Raw genomic sequence first — 21,572 nt, forward strand, 5'->3', positions numbered from 1 at the left:
AACAGGAAGGGCATCCGGCCAGTAAACACTCAGCTCCATTCAGTTGCCCCTACTCCACTCCGATGCAAGATTACTGCAGGGGTGGGTTCCGGCTTCTGCTACTGCCGGTTCGCTCAGGGATGTGCCTCGGGTGCGAGCGGGCTTGCATGCGCATTAGTAAAGAAAAGAAGCAAAAAACAAAATGGCGGCACCCACGGTTCAGTGGTGTGGCTGGCCGAGTTACTACTTACTCAGCCGAACCGGTAGGAACCCACCTCTGGATTAGGGGGTCATTAAAGGACAAAACAATCTTTATTAACTCTGTCACAAATCAGCGAGGTGTGCAAATGGCAATTATGTAACTGCGGGACGAAGCAATGGACGCCGTATATGTGAGGATCATATAGCCGCAATTTCATTTTTTCCACTCCTATAACCATGAAAGGTCACTAACTGAAGCAATCAGTAAGCAAAGACTACCTGTACTAAACTTATGAGCACACACTAAACAATAATTTTTGCTGCTACTACAGGTAGCATTGACAACCACAATTGGAGCCCACACTTCTGTTGCTAAGCAACGATTAAGTGATGTGCCCTCAACTTTATTACTTTTTTGTCACAGTTACATGAATCATCCCAGTTGTTAAGTGAATCACATGTTGGGTTAGCAAACCTGGCTTCCCCCATTGCAACATTTGCTTGTTGGAAGTCACCTGAGAAGGTCACAAAATGGAAATCATGTGACTGCAGGATGCTGCAACTGCTCTATATACAAGCTGGTTGGCAAGGGCCCCAAATTTAATCACGTGACTGTGGGGATGCTGTGATGGTCATAAGTGTAAAGACTGGGTGTTAAGTCGCTTTTCACAGTGCCACTTCAACTTGTAATGGTTGCTAAAGAAATGGTTGTAAGTCAAGGACTGCTTGAATTGCTACTATCCAGTATATACTTAGCAGAGATATCACCCAGCCAACAAAAGTACGTCTAGTTTTCGCGTCTGGTTTTCCCAGTTGCAATGGATGGCTGTGAAGGTTGGACCATAAGGAAGGCTGAGGGCCAAAGAATGGAGGCCTTTGAACTCTGGTGCTGGAGAAGACTCCTGAGAGTCCCTTGGACTGCAAGGCCATCCAACCGGTCAGTCCTAGAGGAGATCCACCCTGACTGCTCTTTAGAAGGCCAGATCCTGAAGAGGAAACTCAAAGACTTTGGCCACCTAATGAGAAGGAAGGACTCCCTGGAGAAGAGCCTGGGAAAGACTGAGGGCAAAAGAATAAGGTGACGACAGAGAATGAGGTGGTTGGATGGAGTCACCGAAGCAGTCGGCCTGAGCTTAAATGGACCCCAGGAGATGGTAGAGGACAGGAAGGCCTGGAGCAACGTTGTCCAAAGGGTCGCGATGGGTCGGACATGACTTCGCAACTAACAAGAAGTATATACTTACTGCAGAAATTGGTGATTCCTGCTACCCTGTATTCCTGTAGGCGTTTGATTTCAGTTCGCAGCTCAAACTCCACTGTGTTCCCATTAAAGTAATAGGAAATGAAAAAAAAGCAATAAAGAACACATTAAGTTGTGGCTTTTTTTAAAAAAAACCATTATTTGCATTTAAAACAGGTTATTTAGATAGAATGTATAAAACAAACACTAAAAAAATTCACCAAACAGCAAAATGTAAGTGAAAAGTTAGTGTGATTTTGGTTTTAAAAAAATGATGAAAAAAATATCTGGCTCTTTCCTTAAGCACCGTAATAATTTTACGAGGCTTGGATGAGAGTTTGGCTCTGGAGTGGGCTGGTTTAAAAGAGAATGAAGTCACCCAGGGAGATCTGATAGCCAAAGGGGAAATTAGAACTCATCTCTCACCACCTTCACCACTGGACCTGGAGATTTTAAGATAAGATAACCTTATTGCCATTTTTTTCATCTGCGAACATATTGGCCCACATTAAAAATGAAATTCTGTTGCCTGCTCTGAAGAGAAAGTGTATATCAGGATTCTTCAAAGTTGGCAACTTTAAGACTTATGGAATTCAATCCACAAGTCTTAAAGTTGCCAAGTTTGGGGACCCCTGGTATATATCTACCCCAAACACATACATAACACACATATACACATGCTATAGACATACATATATACCTGCACCATACACGCACACACACACATCACTGTCCATTTTGAATACGGAGCGGAAAGAGGAAACTTGAAAGTTCCAGAGGAAACCTGAGTTTTATTTAAATAAAATATATTTTACTCATTTTATTTTTATTTATTAAATTTCTATGCTGACCTCCTCCTCCACAAAGTGACTCTTGGCGGCACCATTCCCTAGAGTCGGGAACGACTAGCACATATGTGTCAGGGGAACCTTTACCTTAAAGAACTAACTTTGTGCAATATGTTTCAAATCAATCTGTTTTGAATGGGGAATGAGAATTTTGACCGAGGGACATTTCACTGGAAAAAATTACTCCAAGATTTGAGTAAAAAGACCTCCAAATTAGTTCATGTATTAAATATTATTGTGGTGGGTAGAGCCCAGACACTTCTTTTTTAACGACACAAGGATGAGGCTTTTGTTCTTACTTTCCTTATTAAAGGCGAGAGATCTATGTGTTTAATTTCTCTAATTGAATTGGGCTTATTCCAATACTCAGTGTGTCTGCGTCAAGTCTTTAAAAACCCATTGAGCTGTTTGGGAAATAGAGCCCACAACTGTTACACGTGGTATTTTGTTTCAGGAAAATAAAAATAAAATTGTTTAACTTCTAAACAACCATTATTTGACAAGATGATTACTGCTTTTATTTAGGGGCGGTTTAAAAAGGAAGCTGTGTGTTGATTACACAGGCTAGTATTTTATTTACATACTTATTTTCTCTGCTAAAATCCATCCCAAGCAGCTGCATAGTAATAATACCCATTCTGGTCAACGTATTTTATAATTGAAGGGCTAAACAATGTTATAAACAGACTCATCAAACAAAAGAAGATCAAATAAATGAACTATCCACTCTTCCTTCTTAGGAACCATGGAGAGATTTTCAATTGTATTATACAGGTAGTCCTAATTTACGACCACAATTCAGCCCAAAATTTCTGTTGCTAAATGAGACATTTGTTAAGTGAATGTTGTCCCATTTTACCACCTTTCTTGCAATAGTTGTTTAGTGAATCACTGCAGTTGTTAAATTAGCAACATGTGGTTAAGTGAGTCTGATTTTCCCACTGCTTGTCAGAAGGTCGCAAAAGGGGATTATGTGACCCCAGGATGCCGCAACCATCACAAATGCATGCCAAGTACCAGGCATCTGACCATGGGGATGCTGCAATGGTCGCTAAGTGTGAAAAATGGTCATAAGTCACTTTTTAAAATGCCGTTATAACTTCAAGCGGTCACTAAACGAATTGTTGGAAATCGAGGAGCACCTGTATTTATTCCTTATCCATTTTGGTTTGATTTTAAATCTTTTAACATGGTTATTTTATCCTTTTTTTAAAAAAAATGTTGACTTATTGAAATATTCTATGACGGGTAGATTTGCCTTACAGCAGGGGTGTCCAAATTTGGGAACTTTAAGACTTGTGGACTTCAACTCCCAGAATTCCACAAGTCTTAAAGTTCCCAAGTTTGAACACCCCTACCTTACAGGGAGATGGATGGCAAACCAATTTAATGAATAAATATAAATGGTTTAGCAAAAACAATAAAATGAAGACAAAAGCAAATACATTTCTGTCAGTCTGTACATTACAACTCATTTTTTTCTGGAAAAAGTGACTTATGACCATTTTTCACACTTACGACCGCTGCAGCATCCCCATAAACATGGGATCAAAATTCAGATGCTTGGCAACTGGTTCACATACATGACGGATGCAACATCCTGGGGTCACGGGATCAGCTTTTACGACCTTCTGACACCCTAAAGGGTGTCAATGGGAAAGCCAGATTCACTTAACAACCAGGCTACTAACTTATCAACTGCAGTGATTCACTTAACAACGGTGGCAAGAAAAGTCGTATAATGGGTCAAAGCTCGCTTAACCAACGTCTCACTTAAGAACACGAACTTTTGGGCTCCATTCTGGTCGTAAGTTGAGGACAAGCTGTTTTTTCTTCCTGGAAAGAAACACAGCAATTCTACATCAAATGCACCTAGACGTGTTTTACATTCATGGTTGGGCCATTCACCAGTGAAAAGCTCCTATGTAAATAAATATGGATAAGGAAACCTTACGGGCATGGCTCTCTATGAATTTATCGTGTTCCGTTGGTCCTAATATTCTTGCAAAGCGCCTCATGCTCTCATAGAGATCTTGAATTTTCTTGGGGTATCTTCTTTCCAGAACTGGAAAACAAAGAAGGAAATGTACGAAGATTGAGTCAACAATGTGATCCTGAAGTCCTGCTTTCCCAGCTGTCCTGCTAAGACAATGATGGCTAAACTTTTTGTTGTTGGGTGCCAAAAATGCGAGCGCGAAAATGCAATAACATGAGTGTGTGCCAGCACCCATAATGCAAAGCAACCCCCACATGTGCATGCACACACAACCCCCTCAGGCTCCCCCCCATGTGCATCGCACTGCCGGTGCACTACTCACTGTCAAGCTGAGCTTGATATTTCCTCCAGGGGCCAGGGTAGGCCATTTTCACCCTCCCCAGGCTCCAGGAAAGCCTCCGGAGCCTGGGGAGGGTGAAAAACAGGCTTAATGGAAGTTCGGAAACAGATTGTTTCTGGCTTCCAGGGCCTCTGGGGGGGTAGGGGGGAGCTGTTTTCGCCCTCCCCAGGCTCCAGAAAAGCCTCCGGAGCCTGGGGAGGGCAAAAACAGCCTCCCCAGGGCCCCCCCTTGAGGTTCTCCAGAAGCAGGAAACAGTCCGTTTCCAAACTTCAGGTTGGGCCAGTAGGCCCATTTTTCAACCTTTCCAGGCTCCGGAGGCTTTCCTGGAGCCTGTGGAGGATGAAAACGCCCTTTCCCCGGCCCTCTGGAGAGGCTGAAAATTAGCTGGCCGGCATGTGCATGCGTGCTGGAGCTGACATAGGGCAATGGCTCGCGTGCCCGCAAAGATGGCTCCATGTGCCATAGGTTCCCCATCACAATGAGACCAAAGCATCTACAGGTGTGTTTGTGGGGTGGGGGGGGAGGTTGTCAAAAAAGTCAAGAGGGAGGCTGCAACTATTTGATAGCAGCGAAGACGTCTGAAGACCCTCCTGATTCAGGCTGCAACCCCAGAATTCGTAACGCATTACATGATGCGAAGATCAGACGGACGTAGCCAACACTGCCTTCTCCTTTACGGATAGTCCTCAACTAAGGACAAAAATTCGACCCTGGCAATTACGGTCGCAGGTCTAGATGGTCGTAAAGTGGGTCACCAATGTGACCAACCTGATTTTATGAACTTTTGTTGCAACAGTTAAGCAAACACGGCAGCGTTAAGCAGAGTTTTCTATGGGCCAGTTTGTGCTGGAGTGAAAATACACATACCAGTTTCCAGAAGAAACTTCATAGATCACAGCTTTGCCACTGTAAAGGCACGCTGCACCTTTTATGGATAATGATAGTCCTCAACTTACAACAGTTCACTTAATGGCCGCTCAAGTTACAACAGCACTGAAAAAAGGGACTTATAACTGTTTTTCACACTTATAATCACTGCAGCATCTCCATGGTCAGGGGATCAAAATTCAGCCACTTAGCAACTGGCTCGCATTTATGAAGGTTGCAGTGCCCCAGGGTAATGTGACCACTTTTTATGACCTTCTGATAAGCAAAAACAATGGGGAAGCCGGATTCACTTAACAACCATGTTACCAACTTAACAACTGCAATCAATGATTCATTTAACAATACAGGCAATTCTCAATTTACAACAGTTCGTTTATTGTCCATCCGAAGTTCCAATAGCACTGAATAAAGTGACTTAGGATCATTTTTCACACTGTAGCATCCCCGTGGTCATGTGATTGACATTTGGATGCTTGACAACTGGTTCATGTTTATGACGGTTGCAGTATCCAGGGGTCATTGGACTATCTTTTGTGATCTTCCGACAAGCAAGTTCAATGGGGAAGTCAGAATCACTTAACAACCACGTTACTAATTTAACAACGGCAGTGATTCGCTTAACAAATGTGGCAAGGAAAGTCGTAAAATGGGACAAGACCCGCTTAACAAATTTCTCATTTAGCAAAATAAATGGTGGGCTCGACTGTGGTCGTAAGTCGAGGACTACCTGTAGGGGCAAGAAAGACCATAAAATGGGGCAAAACTCACTTAACCGCTGTCTCACTTAGCAACAGAAATTTGGGGCTCAATTGTGGTCATAAGTAGAGGATTACCGGTATTGCACATTTTAAAAAACGGATATACAATACAATACAATACAATAGCAGAGTTGGAAGGGACCTTGGAGGTCTTCTAGTCCAACCCCATGCCTAGACAGTAAACCCTATACCGTTTCAGACAAATGGCTATCCAACATCTTCTTAAAGACTTCCAGTGTTGGGGCATTCACAACTTCTGGAGGCAAGCTGTTCCACTGATTAATTGTTCTAACTGTAAGGAAGTTTCTCCTCAGTTCTAAGTTGCTTCTCTCCTTGTTTAGTTTCCACCCATTGCTTCTTGTTCTACCCTCAGATGCTTTGGAAAATAGCTTGACTCCCTCTTCTTTGTGGCAACCCCTGAGATATTGGAAGACTGCTATCATATCTCCCCTAGTCCTTCTTTCTATATGTTTTTACATGGGAGCTCCCAGAGAAAGCTCAAACTGGCCAAGGAGTTGCTGATACAGTTCTACAGAGGAATTATTGACTCTGTCATCTGCACCTCTATAACTGGTTTATTTACTAAGCCTGCATTACTCTTAATTTTCTCATTGTTCCTATCACCCATCTCCTCTCAGTTATGACTATAACCATGTTGCTTGTATCTTTCAATTTATATTGTTATTTGTTGCCTAATACAATGTGATAGCTTATTAGTAACCTTGACTATCACTAAGTGTTGCATCTGATGATTCTTGAAGAATGTATTTTTTATGTACACTGAGAGCTTATGCACCAAAGACAAATTCCTTGTGTGTCCAATCACACTTGGTCAATAAAGAATTTTATTCTAAAGAATTCCATTCTATTCAGACTTCTCACTTGTGTCTGCTTCAGTAACATAACAGATGTAGAGAGACAGATGTTTTCCTGCCCCAGAATCCTCCCACTTGTCTTTCATTTATAGCAGACATAATTACATAAAGCACCCATCGTAGTTAAAGGGTGAACGCTGTGGCACTGTTTTTAAAGAGGCAACATGACATTTAAGATCAACGACTTCAAGTACTTACTCTGAAATTTTCTGAGATTGATTAGTCCGTGGTCTTTTATGATTCTGTAAGTTAAAAGGTGCTTATTAGTACTATTTCTAATCACGAACAAGCGCCAGCAACGAAAAACACCAACAATAACACCCTCTGAGAAACTGGCATCATGTTTCCCTTCGTGATCTCCTCAAAAAGGATGGACAAACATTTGGACTTGTTGGAACAGGTAGAAAAGTTTCCTCCCCTGGGCAGGATAAACTACCGTATTTTTCAGACTATAAGACACATCGGGGTATAAGACGCACCAAGATTTCGAAGAGGTAAGTAAGAAAAAAAAGTTTTTGCCTTCCCTCATCCCCCAGCAGCACTCCGCAGGCTTCAGCAGGGCTGGGATAAGGCAAAAAAGCCTCAGTTTTTGCGAAAAATGGCCCATTTTTCACAAAAATGGGAGGCGGGGGCGAGGCTTCGGGAGGCTAAAAATGGCTGTATTCGGTGTATAAGACCCACCAACATTACAATACAATTGGAGTTCTTTGACTGATGGGATCCGTAGCAGGCTATCTCTGTTGGCCCAATGATTGATGGTATCAATACAATACAATACAATACAATAGCAGAGTTGGAAGGGACCTTGGAGGTCTTCTAGTCCAACCTCCTGGTTGTAAGTCTAGGACTACCTGTAGGGGCAAGAAAGGCCGTAAAATGGGGCAAAACTCACTTAATCGCTGTCTCACTTAGCAACAGAAATTTGGGGCTCAATTGTGGTGGTAAATCGAGGATTACCGGTATTGCACATTTTAAAAAACGGATATACAATACAATATAATACAATACAATAGCAGAGTTGGAAGGGACCTTGGAGGTCTTCTAGTCCAAACCCCTGCCTTGGCAGGAAACTCTATACCGTTTCAGACAAATGGCTATCCAACATCTTCTTAAAGACTTCCAGTGTTGGGGCATTCACAACTTCTGGAGGCAATTTCTGTTCCACTGATTAATTGTTCTCACTGTCAGGAAATTTATCCTTAGTTCTAAGTTGCTTCTCTCCTTGATTAGTTTCCACCCATTGCTTCTTATTCTGCCCTCAGGTGCGTTGGAGAATAGCTTGATTCCCTCTTCTTTGTGGCAACCCCTGAGATATTGGAACATTTCCACGCTCTTTTGGGGAGGGGGGAAAGGTGCGTCTTATACTCCAAAAAATACAGTACTCATTTAGTAGTGACAGGCTGTGGACCTGAGGTTGCCACCTGGAAGGAAAATTTCATTTTTAAAACCTTAGCCAGGTGTGTTTGTGTGTGTGTGTTTTTAAAAGATGTTAAGGGAGTAGTAAGAATCCCACTCTGTTGTTTGAAGTTTCCAGCTCCGAAGTAAAGTGAACATTGCCAGCAGCACCAAATGACAGTCCTGCAGTGACATGGTGTTAGATGTCTGAATGCAGCGGAAATAAATCTGCAAGTAAATTGCCTCCAAATAGATTCTCATCGCTGTAGGTGTAACACTGTCTCAGATTTGCATAAAACAACACTAAAACAAGTTTCCATATGTAGCTGGGATAGGGTTGCCAGGTGTCCACTATTCGAGTGGACAGTCCGCTTTTTTCACATTATGTTCACTATTTTTTTTCACAAAATAGTGGACATTTTTTTATTCAAAAGCTTTATGATGAAATGGTATGTAATCTAAAGCTGTACAGTCTAAGACAGTCTAAGACAGGGGTGTCCAAACTTGGGAACTTTAAGACTTGTGGACTTCAACTCCCAGAATTCCCCAGCCAGCCGTGCCTTGGCAGGAAACCCTATACCGTTTCAGACAAATGGCTATCCAACATCTTCTTAAAGACTTCCAGTGTTGGGGCATTCACAACTTCTGGAGGCAAGCTGGGGAATTCTGGGAGTTGAAGTCCACAAGTCTTAAAGTTCCCAAGTTCCCAAGTTTGGACACCCCTGGTCTAAGAGAATAAGGATAGGAGAATCACATTTTGTCTTTTTTTTTTTTCATAAGTTAGAATGAGACGAAGTTCGAATATCCATTGAACTCGATTCTCCGAAAAAAATTATTAATCATACTCAATTGTTTCACAAGGCATTTAATAAAAGTATATAAAATTATTTACATACTATTTTTCTTAACTCGCATTTGCCTATTCTTTTTATACGATGCTTTTTTCTTAGTTGGATAGGTATGCTTTGGAACACTCAATAACGTATCATCATTTGAGGTTCAATGAGGACTAGCCTCAATATGTAGAGCGCGAATTTGTCAAACCAAAGATTTCGTTGAAGCGTTATAAACATAAAAGTTAATCATTGTTTTTATGTAAATACTATTTTGCTGTTTGTAAGAAAATATATAATTTAACTGTATTTTTTAAAAATATTTTTACTACTTAACCCCCCCCCCCCCCCCCCCCGGCTTGTCCGCTATTTTTTGGAAGCAGACCTGGCAACCCTAAGCTGGGAAAATACCTGGCATGGAGCAATGGGCAGAGAAGACTGGGGAAGGGGGTGTTTTCCACTTTATCAAGTTAACTACATTTATTTCCCGTTTTCTATTCCTCATTTTAGGGTTAATTCTATAAAGATAGCAGGCTTAACTGCAATGATTTACCTCAGAGGTAGGGAAAGATGGCCCCCTTAGAACTTGTGGACTTCAACTCCCAGAATTCCTGAGCCAAACATGGCTAGCCGAATTCCTGAGCCAAACATGGGAATTCTGGGAGTTGAAGTCCAGCCATCTTCAAGTTGAGAAAAGGCTGGTCTACAGCAGTATTTTTCAAGCTCAGCGACTTTTAAGCTTCAAGCTCCCCAAGCTGGCTGGCTGGGGAATTCTGGGAATTGAAGTCCATACATCTTAAAAGCTGCCAAATTTGAGAAACACTGATCTAGGCATTTCAAGATGTACCTATGGATAGTCTTCAAGTTACAACAGTTCGTATAGTGACTGTTTGAGGTTACAACGGCACGAAAAAAAGTGACATGACCGTTTTTCACATTTACAACCTCTGCAGCATCCCCGTGGTCGCATAATCAAAATTCAGATGCCTAGCAACTGGTTCATATTTATGACGATTTCATTGCACGGGAGTCACCCGATCTCCTTTTGTGACCGTCTGACAAGCAAAGTCAAAGGGGAAGCCAGATTCACTTAACAACCGTGTGACTAACTTAACTGTGGCAAGAAAGGCTGTGAAAGGGGGCAAAAGATTGATTGCTTCCAGTTTAGGAGACAAGGATAATAACTTTCTAGGATGGAGCATTCGCTTTCTACTAGCAATAGCAATTAGATTTATATACAGTTTCATAATGTAAAGTCAATGGGGAAGCCAGATTCACTTATCAACCATATTACTAATTTAATAACTGCAGTGATTCACTTAACAATGGTGGCAAGACAGGTCATAAAAGGGGACAAAACTAGTTTAACAAGTGCCTTGCTTAGCAGAGGAAATTTTGGGCTCAATTGTGGTTGTACGCCGAGGACTAACCATACATGTATCACTAGAGCAATTAACAAAATTGGACTGCGCTGTAACACATTTATCCCTTCCATGGTGGGATTCAAATATTTTTACTACCAGTTCTGTGGGCGTAGCTTGGTGGACATGCCGGGGCGGGTGTGGCAACGGAAGGATACTGCAAAATCCCCATTCTCTCCCCATTCCCAGGGTAAGGATACTGCAAAATCTCAATTTCCACCCCACTCCAGGGGAAGGATATACTGCAAAATCCAATTCCCTCCCCACCCCACTAACCTGCTTTCCAGCTCTGGTCTCCTGTGCAGGGCAACAGAAGAAGACCCAGCAAATCAGCTGGGACTCGGAAGGCAGTTGGTCTTTCCTGAACTGCATGTTTCGAAGCTGGCGTGGGAGTTTTCACATGTGGGTATTAACACAGCCTATTTGCCCAGAGACTGAGGTAGAATTTGAGGCCACTCCACCTCTTCCTGACTCCCCCAGATTAACCGATGGTCCGGTCGCAGAAGAACCTGGGAAGGAAGGGAACAGAGAGACACACCAACTCCATCCCTGACTGACCAGCAACTAAGTCACTCAGGCTCCCATGCACAGGTGCGCACCAGCTTCGAGACCTGCAGTTCAGGTAAGACCAACTGACAGTCCCCAAAGCGGGGCGTGGGAGGAGTCACATGTGGGACATACCAAAGCTAGATGTCCGTGGGAGGGATTCATTGGGCCTGAGCCCCCCCCCCGAGCGTCCAGCATTCCCTGGAGTACCCTCCTACCAAAGGATGCTTCGGCGGAAGCATAAGCATCCAGCCGGTAATGCCTAATGAAGGGAGAGGGCAAGGCCCAAGCGGCCGCCCTGCAGATATCCTCAACTTCTCATAGAGTGCGCTGTGATACCTTCTGGAACTGGTATCCCACGTGCCTCATAGGCCTTGGTGATGGCTAGCCTAATCCACCTACTGATGGTGGCAGGAGATATCTTTGCCCCTCTGTTAGAAGGCTGGAATGTGACAAAGAGCGCCTCTGACCTTCTGAAGGCCGCCGTGTGCTTGAGATAAATGCGCGAGGCCCTACACACGTCCAGGCAATGCCTGTTCTCTTTCCCTGGAAGGTGCCGGGCAGAAGTCCGAAGCACCACCTCCTGGGCCCTGAGAAAGGTGGCGTTGACCTTGGGCAGGAAGGCCGGGTCGAGCCGGAGCACCACCTTGTTGTCGTGGAAGGTGCACAGATCCGCTCTGGCGGATAAGGCATTGATCTCCGATACCCACCTAGCTGAGGTGATGGCTACCAGGAAAACCACCTTGAGCGTTAAGAGCTGAACCGTTACCTCCCTCAGGGGTTCGAAGGGTGCCTCCGTAAGGGCCCAGAGAACTGTGGGGAGGTCCCAGGTGGGGAACCGATGAACTACCGGAGGCCGAAGGTTAGCAGCCCCTCTGAGGAACCTCTTTATGACCGGGTGTTGGGTTGGAATATCTTCCCTCTCAACCTGAGGTTTATAAAAGGGCCCCTTCTTGGTCCCCCCGCTAGAGGTTGAGGCTGCAGCAGCTTGGGAAGAAGCTGGGGTGGTATCTAAGTCTGCAGTAGCTTGACCTTTTTTAGTAAAGAGCTAAACAGGGCAGGAGGGAACAGGCCAGCGATGGCAGTGGCCTCAGGGACCTGGGAATCTTCATCCTCAGAAAACTCAACCTCTTTCTGTCCTTCCTCCTCCTGTTCGGACCCCTCGCTCGCTGTGGAAGGGGAAGTCGATCTGTGCTCCCTGGCAGCTGAGGAATGGGGTAGGTCTGGATGACCTCATGGGTTCCCATAGGAAGACTTTTGCCTAGAGGCCTAAAATTGATGCTGCATGCCCGAGGCAATGCCCTAAGCAATGGCGCGTGCAGTCACGTCCTGGAAACTCTCAGAAAGTTCCCGATAAGCTGGGGTGAGGTTAGGAGGCTACCTTGATCGGGCTGAAGCCTGCCCCCTGTGGGGCCAAGCGTGGTCTGGAGGAACCAGCTGCTCTGAGGCCAAATGGATCTCCCTGGTGTCCTGAAGACTGTCCTGGAGAAAGAGGGAGGGACAGGGGACTATCCTCCCTCGCGGATCCACGTGGGGAGCCTGGAGAACCCGGACAGGTCTCTGGCAGGGGAGGCGGCCTGAGAGGAGATCGTGACCTGGATGGGGAAGGGCTGACTTCCTCTCTGACCCTTTCTGCCGGCCGCTCTGGGCTCCATGCTAGGTCCTCTCTTTCTAGCTGACTTTGAGGTGGCCTTTCTAGAGGTGGACCTCCCTCTCGCTACAGAATTGGCTCCATGGGAGGTCCCCTCACCCGGGTCAGACTCCCCTGGTGATCTAGGGACTGCCGCTCCCCCGCTCCTCGAGGAATCTGCCATCGCCAGTATTTACGGTCGCTGCCTCACCACCTCCTCTGCAAACCGGCCTGCCGTCTGCGCACGGTTCGGTGCTCCTTTGAACCTGCGCTGTTCGTAGCTGTGCCGCCGATCTGCAGCTCGAGGAGGCCAGCCCACCGCCGAATCAAAGGGGCCCTCCCCGGATCACCGGCAGAGTACAGGCCCTGAATAGTCCCTTTCCGGACGCTGACGGTGGTTCTGGCGCTTGCGGCGGCTGATATCAGGCCCGCCGATTTCTGCGCCCGAATCACGTGCGTCTGCTAAGATGGCCGCTCCAATATGGCGACCGCTGACCATGCAGTCCGATGCCGAGCTCCTCTGTCGATCTGCTCCTCCAGCAGCTTCCTGAGTGGTCCGCGATCCCCTCCGGTGGATCCTGGGGTCGCGCAGTTACAGCGCCCTCTGGCGCGCGGCCCGGAGCCTCCCTTCTAACCGTCCAGCGGTTCAGGGCTGTTAGTGCAGCAAGACCAGCTGGTGCAAAGGTAAAAATGGAAAGCAGTACAAAGACGCGAGGGAGGGAGGTGGGAGGAATCACAAGTAGGAGAAAAAAACACAAACTAAAACCTTAGGGTAAAAACCTCTGAAGCCAAGCGGAGAGTCAGAAAAGTATGCCTTCTGGGCCAAAGACTGAGGTTAATCTGGGGGAGTCAGGAGGAGGAGCAGCCTCAAATTCTACCTCAGTCTCTGGGAAAACAGGCTGTGTTAATACCCACATGTGACTCCTCCCACGCCTCGCTTCGGAGACTAAGATTAGATGGGGCGGAGCCAGCCAGAGGTGGTATTTGCCGATTCTCCAAACTACTCAAAATTTCCGCTATCGATTCGCCCAAACCAGTCAGAACTGGCTCAATACCCCCTCTGATCCCTTTTCAAATGCTAGTAGAGAACTGCAATTAAGGAACTTTTTAACAGTGGTGAAAGAATAGGGGGAGGGGAAGAGGGAATTGCCAAAAACTCACTTTTTCCGTCTTTGTCTTTCCTTTAACCGAGAGTGATAGATATCTACGACTGCAATCTTCAAAGCTGTGAAAAGGTCAAGGGGGAGTGGAAGAGAGACGAAAAGAAGAAAAATCCTTTAGGCAGGAAATGTACATCAGCGATGGGCCGAAGCAGGACAGCAAAACTGACAGGATCACCACACTGATCTACCATATCATCACAGCAGTTGATTGTTTTCTTGATAGTGAAGAACTAACAAAACAAAGTGACCCGAATCCTGCTTTGAAAAGAATCTTTTCCAAAACATAGCCCTCATGTGGGACTCCATGCCTACATAGGTTCTTATGGGTCCTTGGTGCTCTTTGAGCCTTGCTGTTTCCTTGCGGATGTTTCATGACCCAACTAGGTATCCACCCTCAGCACTGATGATGTTACCTAGTTGGGTCATGAAACGTCTGCAAGAAAACAACCAAGCTCAGAGGGCGCCAAAGGACCTCACATTTCAACCCTGAGCTAAAATATTCTCTTCTATTGATAGTTTGAGGGAGTCAAACTGTTCTCCAAAGCACCTGAGGGCAGAACAAGAAGCAATGGGTGGAAACTAATCAAGGAGAGAAGCAACTTAGAACTGAGGAGAAATTTCCTGACAGTGAGAACAATTAATCAGTGGAACAGAAGTTGCCTCCAGAAGTTGTGAATGCCCCAACACTGGAAGTCTTTAAGATGTTGGATAGCCATTTGTCTGAAACAGTATAGGGCAGTGATGGCGAACCTGTGGCACGCGGAGCCATTTGTCAGGGCATGCGAGGCACTGCCCTGTCAGCTGCCCAGCATGCGCATGCGCGCGCTGCCCAGCTGAATTCACCTTTTAAAAGCAATTTTTCGCCCTCCCCAGGCTCCAGAGGTTTTATAGGAGCCTGGGGAGGGCAAAAAGAGCCTCCCCCGCCCCCTCGGAGGCTTCAGGGACTGTCCGGAGGCTTCCCTGAAGCCTTCGGAAAGCTTAAAACGACCCTCCGAGCAAACCAGAAGTGACAGGGGGGGGGGTCGCACCTGTAGTGCGCGCATGCACACTGGGGGGGTCGTGCATTGCATTATGGGTGCGGCACACGACCCCCCTGCTCTCCCCCCACTTGTGGCACGTGAGCCAAAAAAGTTTCGTCATCGCTGATATAGGGTTTCCTGCCTAGGCAGGGAGTTGGACTAGAAGACCTCCATGGTCCCTTCCAACTCTGCTATTGTATTGTATTGTGTTGATATCACCAATCATTGGGCCAGCAGAGATAGCCTACTACGGATCCCATCGGTCAAAGAACGCCAATTGCCGGGAGTCAGAAGATGAACCTCCTCTGCTAAAGCATTGACCTTTGGAACAGGGTAAGATCTGTCCCCAACCTCCTATCCTAAAGACCTGGCTTTGCAAATCGGTCTGGGGACCCAATGGGGAAGTTCGACTGGAGGTGGCTACTGGATTGACAGCAGGCTCCCCCTCCCCCTCCCCAACCCCCTGGCTCTCTGCTCCCCAGTCGCCCATCTTTTTTCACTAGTCATATCTGTGAGGGGAAAATAATGGGGACCCCCTTCTAACACAGTAAAATGGGGGGGGGGGGACTGAGATGGGTTCAATATTGACACGAATTGCCTGATGCAAGTATAAAGGAACATTTGTAATCAGGACGTGCACCTGATGGAATGGTAACTGACGTGGACACCCTAGTTCCCTAGATGCCGGAATGAGTGGGGCTGAGGCTATGGGAAAAGAGGAAGGGCCTGCTTAAAAAGGGACGCGGTGGCTCAGTGGCTAGGATGCTGAGCTTGTCGATCAGAAAGGTCGAATCGGTTCGAATCCCTAGCGCCGCGTAACGGAGGGAGCTCCCGTTACTTGTCCCAGCTTCTGCCAATCTGGCAGTTCGAAAGCACGCAAAAAATGCAAGTAGAAAAACAGGAACCACCTTTGGTGGGAAGGTAACAGCGCTCCACGCGACTCTGGCATTTAGTCATGCTGGCCACATGACCACGGAGACATCTTCAGACAGCGCTGGCTCTTTGGCTTTGAAACGGAGATGAGCACTGCCCCCTAGAGTCGGGAACGACTAGCACATATGTGCGAGAGGAACCTTTACCTTTTCTACTTAAAATACAGGTAAAAATAATCATGTTGTAGTACGCAGGTTAAATGAGTAAAAAACTGCCTCTGTTGCTATGTCTGTGCTTATGGCTTTAAGGCAGGGGTGTCCAAACTTGGCAACTTTAAGACTTGTGGACTTCAACTCCCAGAATTCCCCAGCCAGCTCTGCTGGCTGGGGAATTCTGGGAGTTGAAGTCCACAAGTCTTAAAGTTGCCAAGTTTGGACACCCCTGCTTTAAGGCATATAATGAAATGTTGAATGATGAGAGGTTGCCAATTGGCCTCCTCTCTTTTGACTGCTTGACCCTCATTGCAATGTCATGCAAGTGCCTGAATAGCAAAGGCTTTATGTTTGCTATGCTTTAAATTCTAATAAACCTCTGAATCCTAAAGTGAGATTTTTGGGGTATGCTGTCTGTTCAATTGTTATTACCGTATTTTTCGGAGTATACGATGCACCTTTTTCCCTCAAAAAGGAGAGTGAAAGTCTGGGTGTGTTTTATACACTGAATACAGCATTTTGGCCCTCCCGAAATCCTGCCCTTTGCAAAAATGGCCATGCATAGCCTTTAGGAGGCTTGTAGAGTACTCCTGGGGGCTGGGGAGGGCAAAAACGAATGAAGAACAGGCTGGTTTTCCTCCACCCCCACCCCCTAGGAGTGCTCTACAAGCCTCCTAAAGGCTATGCTGCCCTTTTTTTTTGGACAAAAAACAGACCCATTTTTGGGAGGTCTGCAAAGTGCAAAAACCTTTTTAAAAAATTTGCTTCTTCAAAATCTTGGTGTGTCTTATATTCCGGTGCGTCTTATACCCCGAAAAACACGGTAAGTGCAGACAATAATAATTTGTCCCCTGAATGATCAATGTATTTTCATTTTTTTTCCTTGTTTCTTTTATTGTTCCATTATTTTACTTTCACTTTGTTTAAACTTTTTTTTTTAATTGTTGTGGGCCACTTAGAGTAGCTGGAAGGTAAGATAGATAGTCAATAAATGTAGTAATAGTAACACACGTAGTCCTCAACTTACAACTGCTCATTTAGTGATCATTCAAAGTTACAAGGGCACTGAAAAAGAAGCGACTTGCGATTTTCACGCTTACGACCGTTGCGGCATCCCCACGGTCACATGATCAAAATTCAGATGCTTGGCTCATATTTATGACGGTTTTAGTGACCCGGGGTCACGTGATCCCCTTTTTACGACCTTCTGACAGGGAAAGCCAATGGGAAAGCCGGATTCACTTAACAACCGTGTGGCTAATTTAACAGCTGCAATGATTCGCTTAGCAAATGTGGCAAGAAATGTCATAAAAGGGGACGAAACTCACTTAACAAATGTTTCGCTTAGCAACAGGAACCTTGGGCTCAATTGTGGTCGTAAGTCGAGGACTGCCTATAATACCATATGTGCTTATGGTTGGGAGCAACCAGTGAAGGACGGTCTTCAGTTGTGACTTCCATATGCTCATGAACAGCAGAATCCCACAGACCTTCTGACATTGTTGGCGTTGTTCATTTTAGCTCTCTTTAACCAAGTCCCACATTAAAGTTCGCTTTTTATATGCAGTGAGATTTTTCTCTATCAACCTTCTGCTTGTGTGACAGTTGCAAGGGTGCGAGCCTTTTGTTTTTTCAAATTAGAAACTGTGGTTTTTATGCTCTATGAGATGAGTTTTATAATGTAATTATGCTACGAGCTGTTTTGGGAGCGCCTGCCTTGAAATATAAATAAATCATACTGAGAAATAAAACAATCCCCTGTAGCGTAAGAACGTTAACATGCTGTGGGAAACATATGTGAAAATGTTCTAAAATTGCTATTTATTTATTTTTTAAAAGTGGCTAAAGTGAAATGTGTATTTTCAGATAACAACTGAGAAAGAAAACCAGGTTTTTGTGTTTTTATCATTACTGTGCCCAGAGTCACTTGTTGAGATGGGTGTTTATAGAAATCAAATCAAATCAATCCATCGAACATTTTAAGAATGACTGTTTCTGAGGATTTCAATATTGTTGGATATCAGATGACAACTCCAGCCAAATCTCTGTGGGTCTGGAACTCAGCACAGTTCAACCGGGTAAATCTTTGGTGGGATATTACCAAGAAACTCTAGAATAGTAATTAGACTGGCATTGATGATGTTACCTAGTTTGGTAATGAAACACCTGCAAGAAAATAACCAAGCTCAGAGAGCACCCCACTGTAATTAAGAGTCAATTTTTGAAAAAAGAAATATAATCCTGGAAATAATTACTTGGCAACTATTGTAACTTCTGTTCTGTTGCCAAAAAAGCCTATGTGGACCTGTTCATGAAGTTATTAGGAATTTTTAAAAAAATGACTCCAAGAAATTTTATTCCTTACAAAGTGGGGAAAAGAGGAAGTGTTCAGGATTTGGAAGCAAAACTCACCGTGTAGAAGATCTGAGTCATCCTCTACAAAGTCTATGTCTCTTAAGTCCCATTCAGCATAATTGTCAAACTCCTGTGGAAAACAGATTTTAAAAAAATGAGGAATGGCTCCTGGTTAGCTTTGAATAACTTTAAATAAATATAATTCACCAAGCTGGAAGGCAGACAAATAATTGAGTGTGGCGAGGTTCACAAACATGCTTACTCATGCTTTACCATGGCTGACTAAAGACTGAACCTGATTTTTCTGAATATGTACGCACAACTCAATAAACATTCATTAGACCAGCTGGATTCACAAAATACATTCAAGGAACATTTGTCAGGCTAATCTGTGGTGAAGAGCCCTGTATGCACATTGATTGATTGATTGATTCAATTTCCATGGCATGCCCAATTCAATCAAGGGACTCTGGACAGCTTGCAAATGTAAAAATTTAAAACAATTTAAAAGACATGAAAACAACAGAAACATCCATAAAATAAATATGTATAAATGTAAAACTGCAGCATGGATGATTAATCCGCTAATAGTGAAGCCAAGTAACAGGGCCCTTCATACATGCTGAGCCCCAGGTCTGGGTACATAGCCAAGATTTTAAAGCTTTGCAAATGGCCAACAGAGTTGGGGTCATTCTGATCTCTGCAGGGAGGATGGGATGGGGCGGGGTATAATAGAATAGAACAGAACAGGAGTTGGAAGGGACCATGTAGGTTCATCTAGTCCAACCCCCTGCCTAGGCAGGAAATCCTACACCACTTCAGACAAATGGTTATCCATCATCTTCTTAAAAACCTCCAGTGTTGGAGCATTTGCAACTTTGGAGGCAAGTTGTTCCACTGATTTATTGTTCTAACTTTCAGGAAATTTCTTCTTAGTTCTAGGTTGCTTCTCTCCTTGATTAGTTTCCACCCATTGCTTCTTGTTTTACCCTCAGGGGCTTTGGAGAATAGCTTGACTCCACCTTCTTTGTGGCAGCCCCTGAGATATTGGAAGACTGCTATTATGTCTCCCCTGGTCCTTATTTTCATTAAACGAGACATGCCCAGTTCCTGCAACTGTTCTTCATGTTTTAGCCTCCAGTCCCCTAATCCTCTTTCTTGCTCTTCTCTGCACTCTTTCTAGACTCTCAACATCTTTTTTACATTGTGGCGACCAAAACTGGTACCACCTATACTGTACTTGTGCATTTGGTTTTTCTTGCCTAAATGTAGAACCTTACTTTTTTCACCATTGAATTTCATTTTATTAGATAGCGCCCAATGTTCAAGTCTGTCAAGATCCTTCTGTATCATGCTTCTTCAGGTTTAAGTTAATGATGGGGCAAGACCTTTTTGGCTCTTAGTCCCCATGGTTACATTTTTATTTTGGATTATTTTAATTTTCAGCTTGCTGTTACAGGTGGTTTGCAATTCTCTCTAGAGTTTTGTAGGATTTTGTGGGATTATTTTTAATATTTTTGGAGTATTGTACTGTTTTAATAAGGTTGTAATTTGCCCTAGGGGCTCCTGAAGCAGAAAGTTGGGCTGAACATTTGCAAATAAATAAACATTATAAGAACAGAGGAGGGTAATAAAACTAGTAGAAAAAGTAAATAGGCTCCAAATTGGCCTTAGTAATCTTTTACTATGAGAAAGTAAGACTTTCTCTTTTATTAATTAGAATCAGGTTATTAAAAGTGGGAACTCATCAAATTTGCAGATGACACCAAGCTGACAGGAATAGCCAACACTCCAGAAGATAGGCTTAAGATACAGAAGGATCTTGACAAACTTGAACATTGGGCACTATCTAATAAAATGAAATTCAATGGTGAAAAGAGTAAGGTTCTACATCTAGGCAACAAAAACGAAATGCACAGGTACAGTATAGGTGGTACCTTGCTCAATAATAGTAACTGTGAGAGGGATCTTGGAATCCTAGTGGACAACCATTTAAATAGGAGCCAGCCGTGTGCAGCAGCTGCCAAAAAAGCCAACACAGTTATAGGCTGCATCAACAGAGGGAGAGAATCAAGATCACGTGAAGGGTTAATACCACTTTATAAGGCCTTGGTAAGGCCACACTTGGAATACGGCATCCAGTTTTGGTCGCCACGATGTAGATAAGTAAATAATATGTTTATTGCTTGTGCAACCTTAAGCACAATGACATATTAAGTCTGGTGAGGTGAATCCAATGGTAAATCCCTACCGGTTTGTACCGGTTCGGCATAACCGGTAGCTCTGACTGCAAGCCAAGAGCGAACCCGTTCTGTTTGCGTGAAAGTGGGCCCGCCCGCCCGCCCCTGGGTTATACCGACCTTTATTTCTGCTTCCGAAGCCCTACTGATCAGTGGCGGCAAATTGAATTGCCACTCCTCAGCTGTTTTCCCTGCTCCCTTCCTTGTTTGCAATGCGGAAGTTCTATTTTTGCTAAACTGCGTATGTGCGCGCAAGCATGCGTCTGGCCCGTGTGTGCAGTGAACCGGTTGTTCAGCCGGTAGGAACTCACCCCTGGGCGAAGCCATACAAATTAATTGATCATGTCAGAGCATCACAGTAGCAAAAAGCTGGGCAGAGGTAGACCTCAACTTACAACCATTGATTTAACAATGGCTGGAAGTTACAACAGCCTCAGAAAAAAGGATGACTCCCCCCCCCCTCCTCAAAGTTACCACCATAGCAGCACCTCCATAGTCACAATTTGAGTGCTTGGCAACCAGCTTACATTTACAACAGTTGTAGTGTTTTGTGGTCACGTGATTGCGAATTGCGACCTTTTTAGTCAACTTCTGATGAGCAAAGTCAATTGGGGAAGCCAGATTTGCTTAACGACGTGATTCACTGAACGACTATGTGTGATTTGCTGGATGACCGCGATAAAAATGGTTGCAAAATTAGGTCTGGATATGTGAGGAATCACTTTATAACTGTGCCGGCTTATGATGGAAATTCCGGCCC

The 21,572-nt window shown here is 44.6% G+C and overlaps 1 protein-coding gene across 2 annotated transcripts in view; it reads right to left on the reverse strand.

Annotated features, from left to right (window-relative positions):
• The window catches only part of TADA2A (transcriptional adaptor 2A), a 58,506-nt gene that overhangs the window by 20,355 nt on the left and 16,579 nt on the right, over positions 1–21,572 (reverse strand). For both annotated transcript variants that reach the window (XM_081945467.1, XM_081945468.1), the window contains 5 exons: positions 18,630–18,702; positions 14,112–14,175; positions 7,324–7,367; positions 4,223–4,333; positions 1,425–1,496 (listed from right to left, as the gene is read on the reverse strand). In XM_081945467.1, the coding sequence (XP_081801593.1) occupies positions 1,425–1,496; positions 4,223–4,333; positions 7,324–7,367; positions 14,112–14,175; positions 18,630–18,702 (364 nt within the window). The remainder of the gene's footprint in view (positions 1–1,424; positions 1,497–4,222; positions 4,334–7,323; positions 7,368–14,111; positions 14,176–18,629; positions 18,703–21,572) is intronic.

Source organism: Natrix helvetica, assembly GCF_964273705.1.
Source record: "Natrix helvetica genome assembly, chromosome: 2".
Lineage (NCBI taxonomy): Eukaryota > Metazoa > Chordata > Lepidosauria > Squamata > Natricidae > Natrix > Natrix helvetica.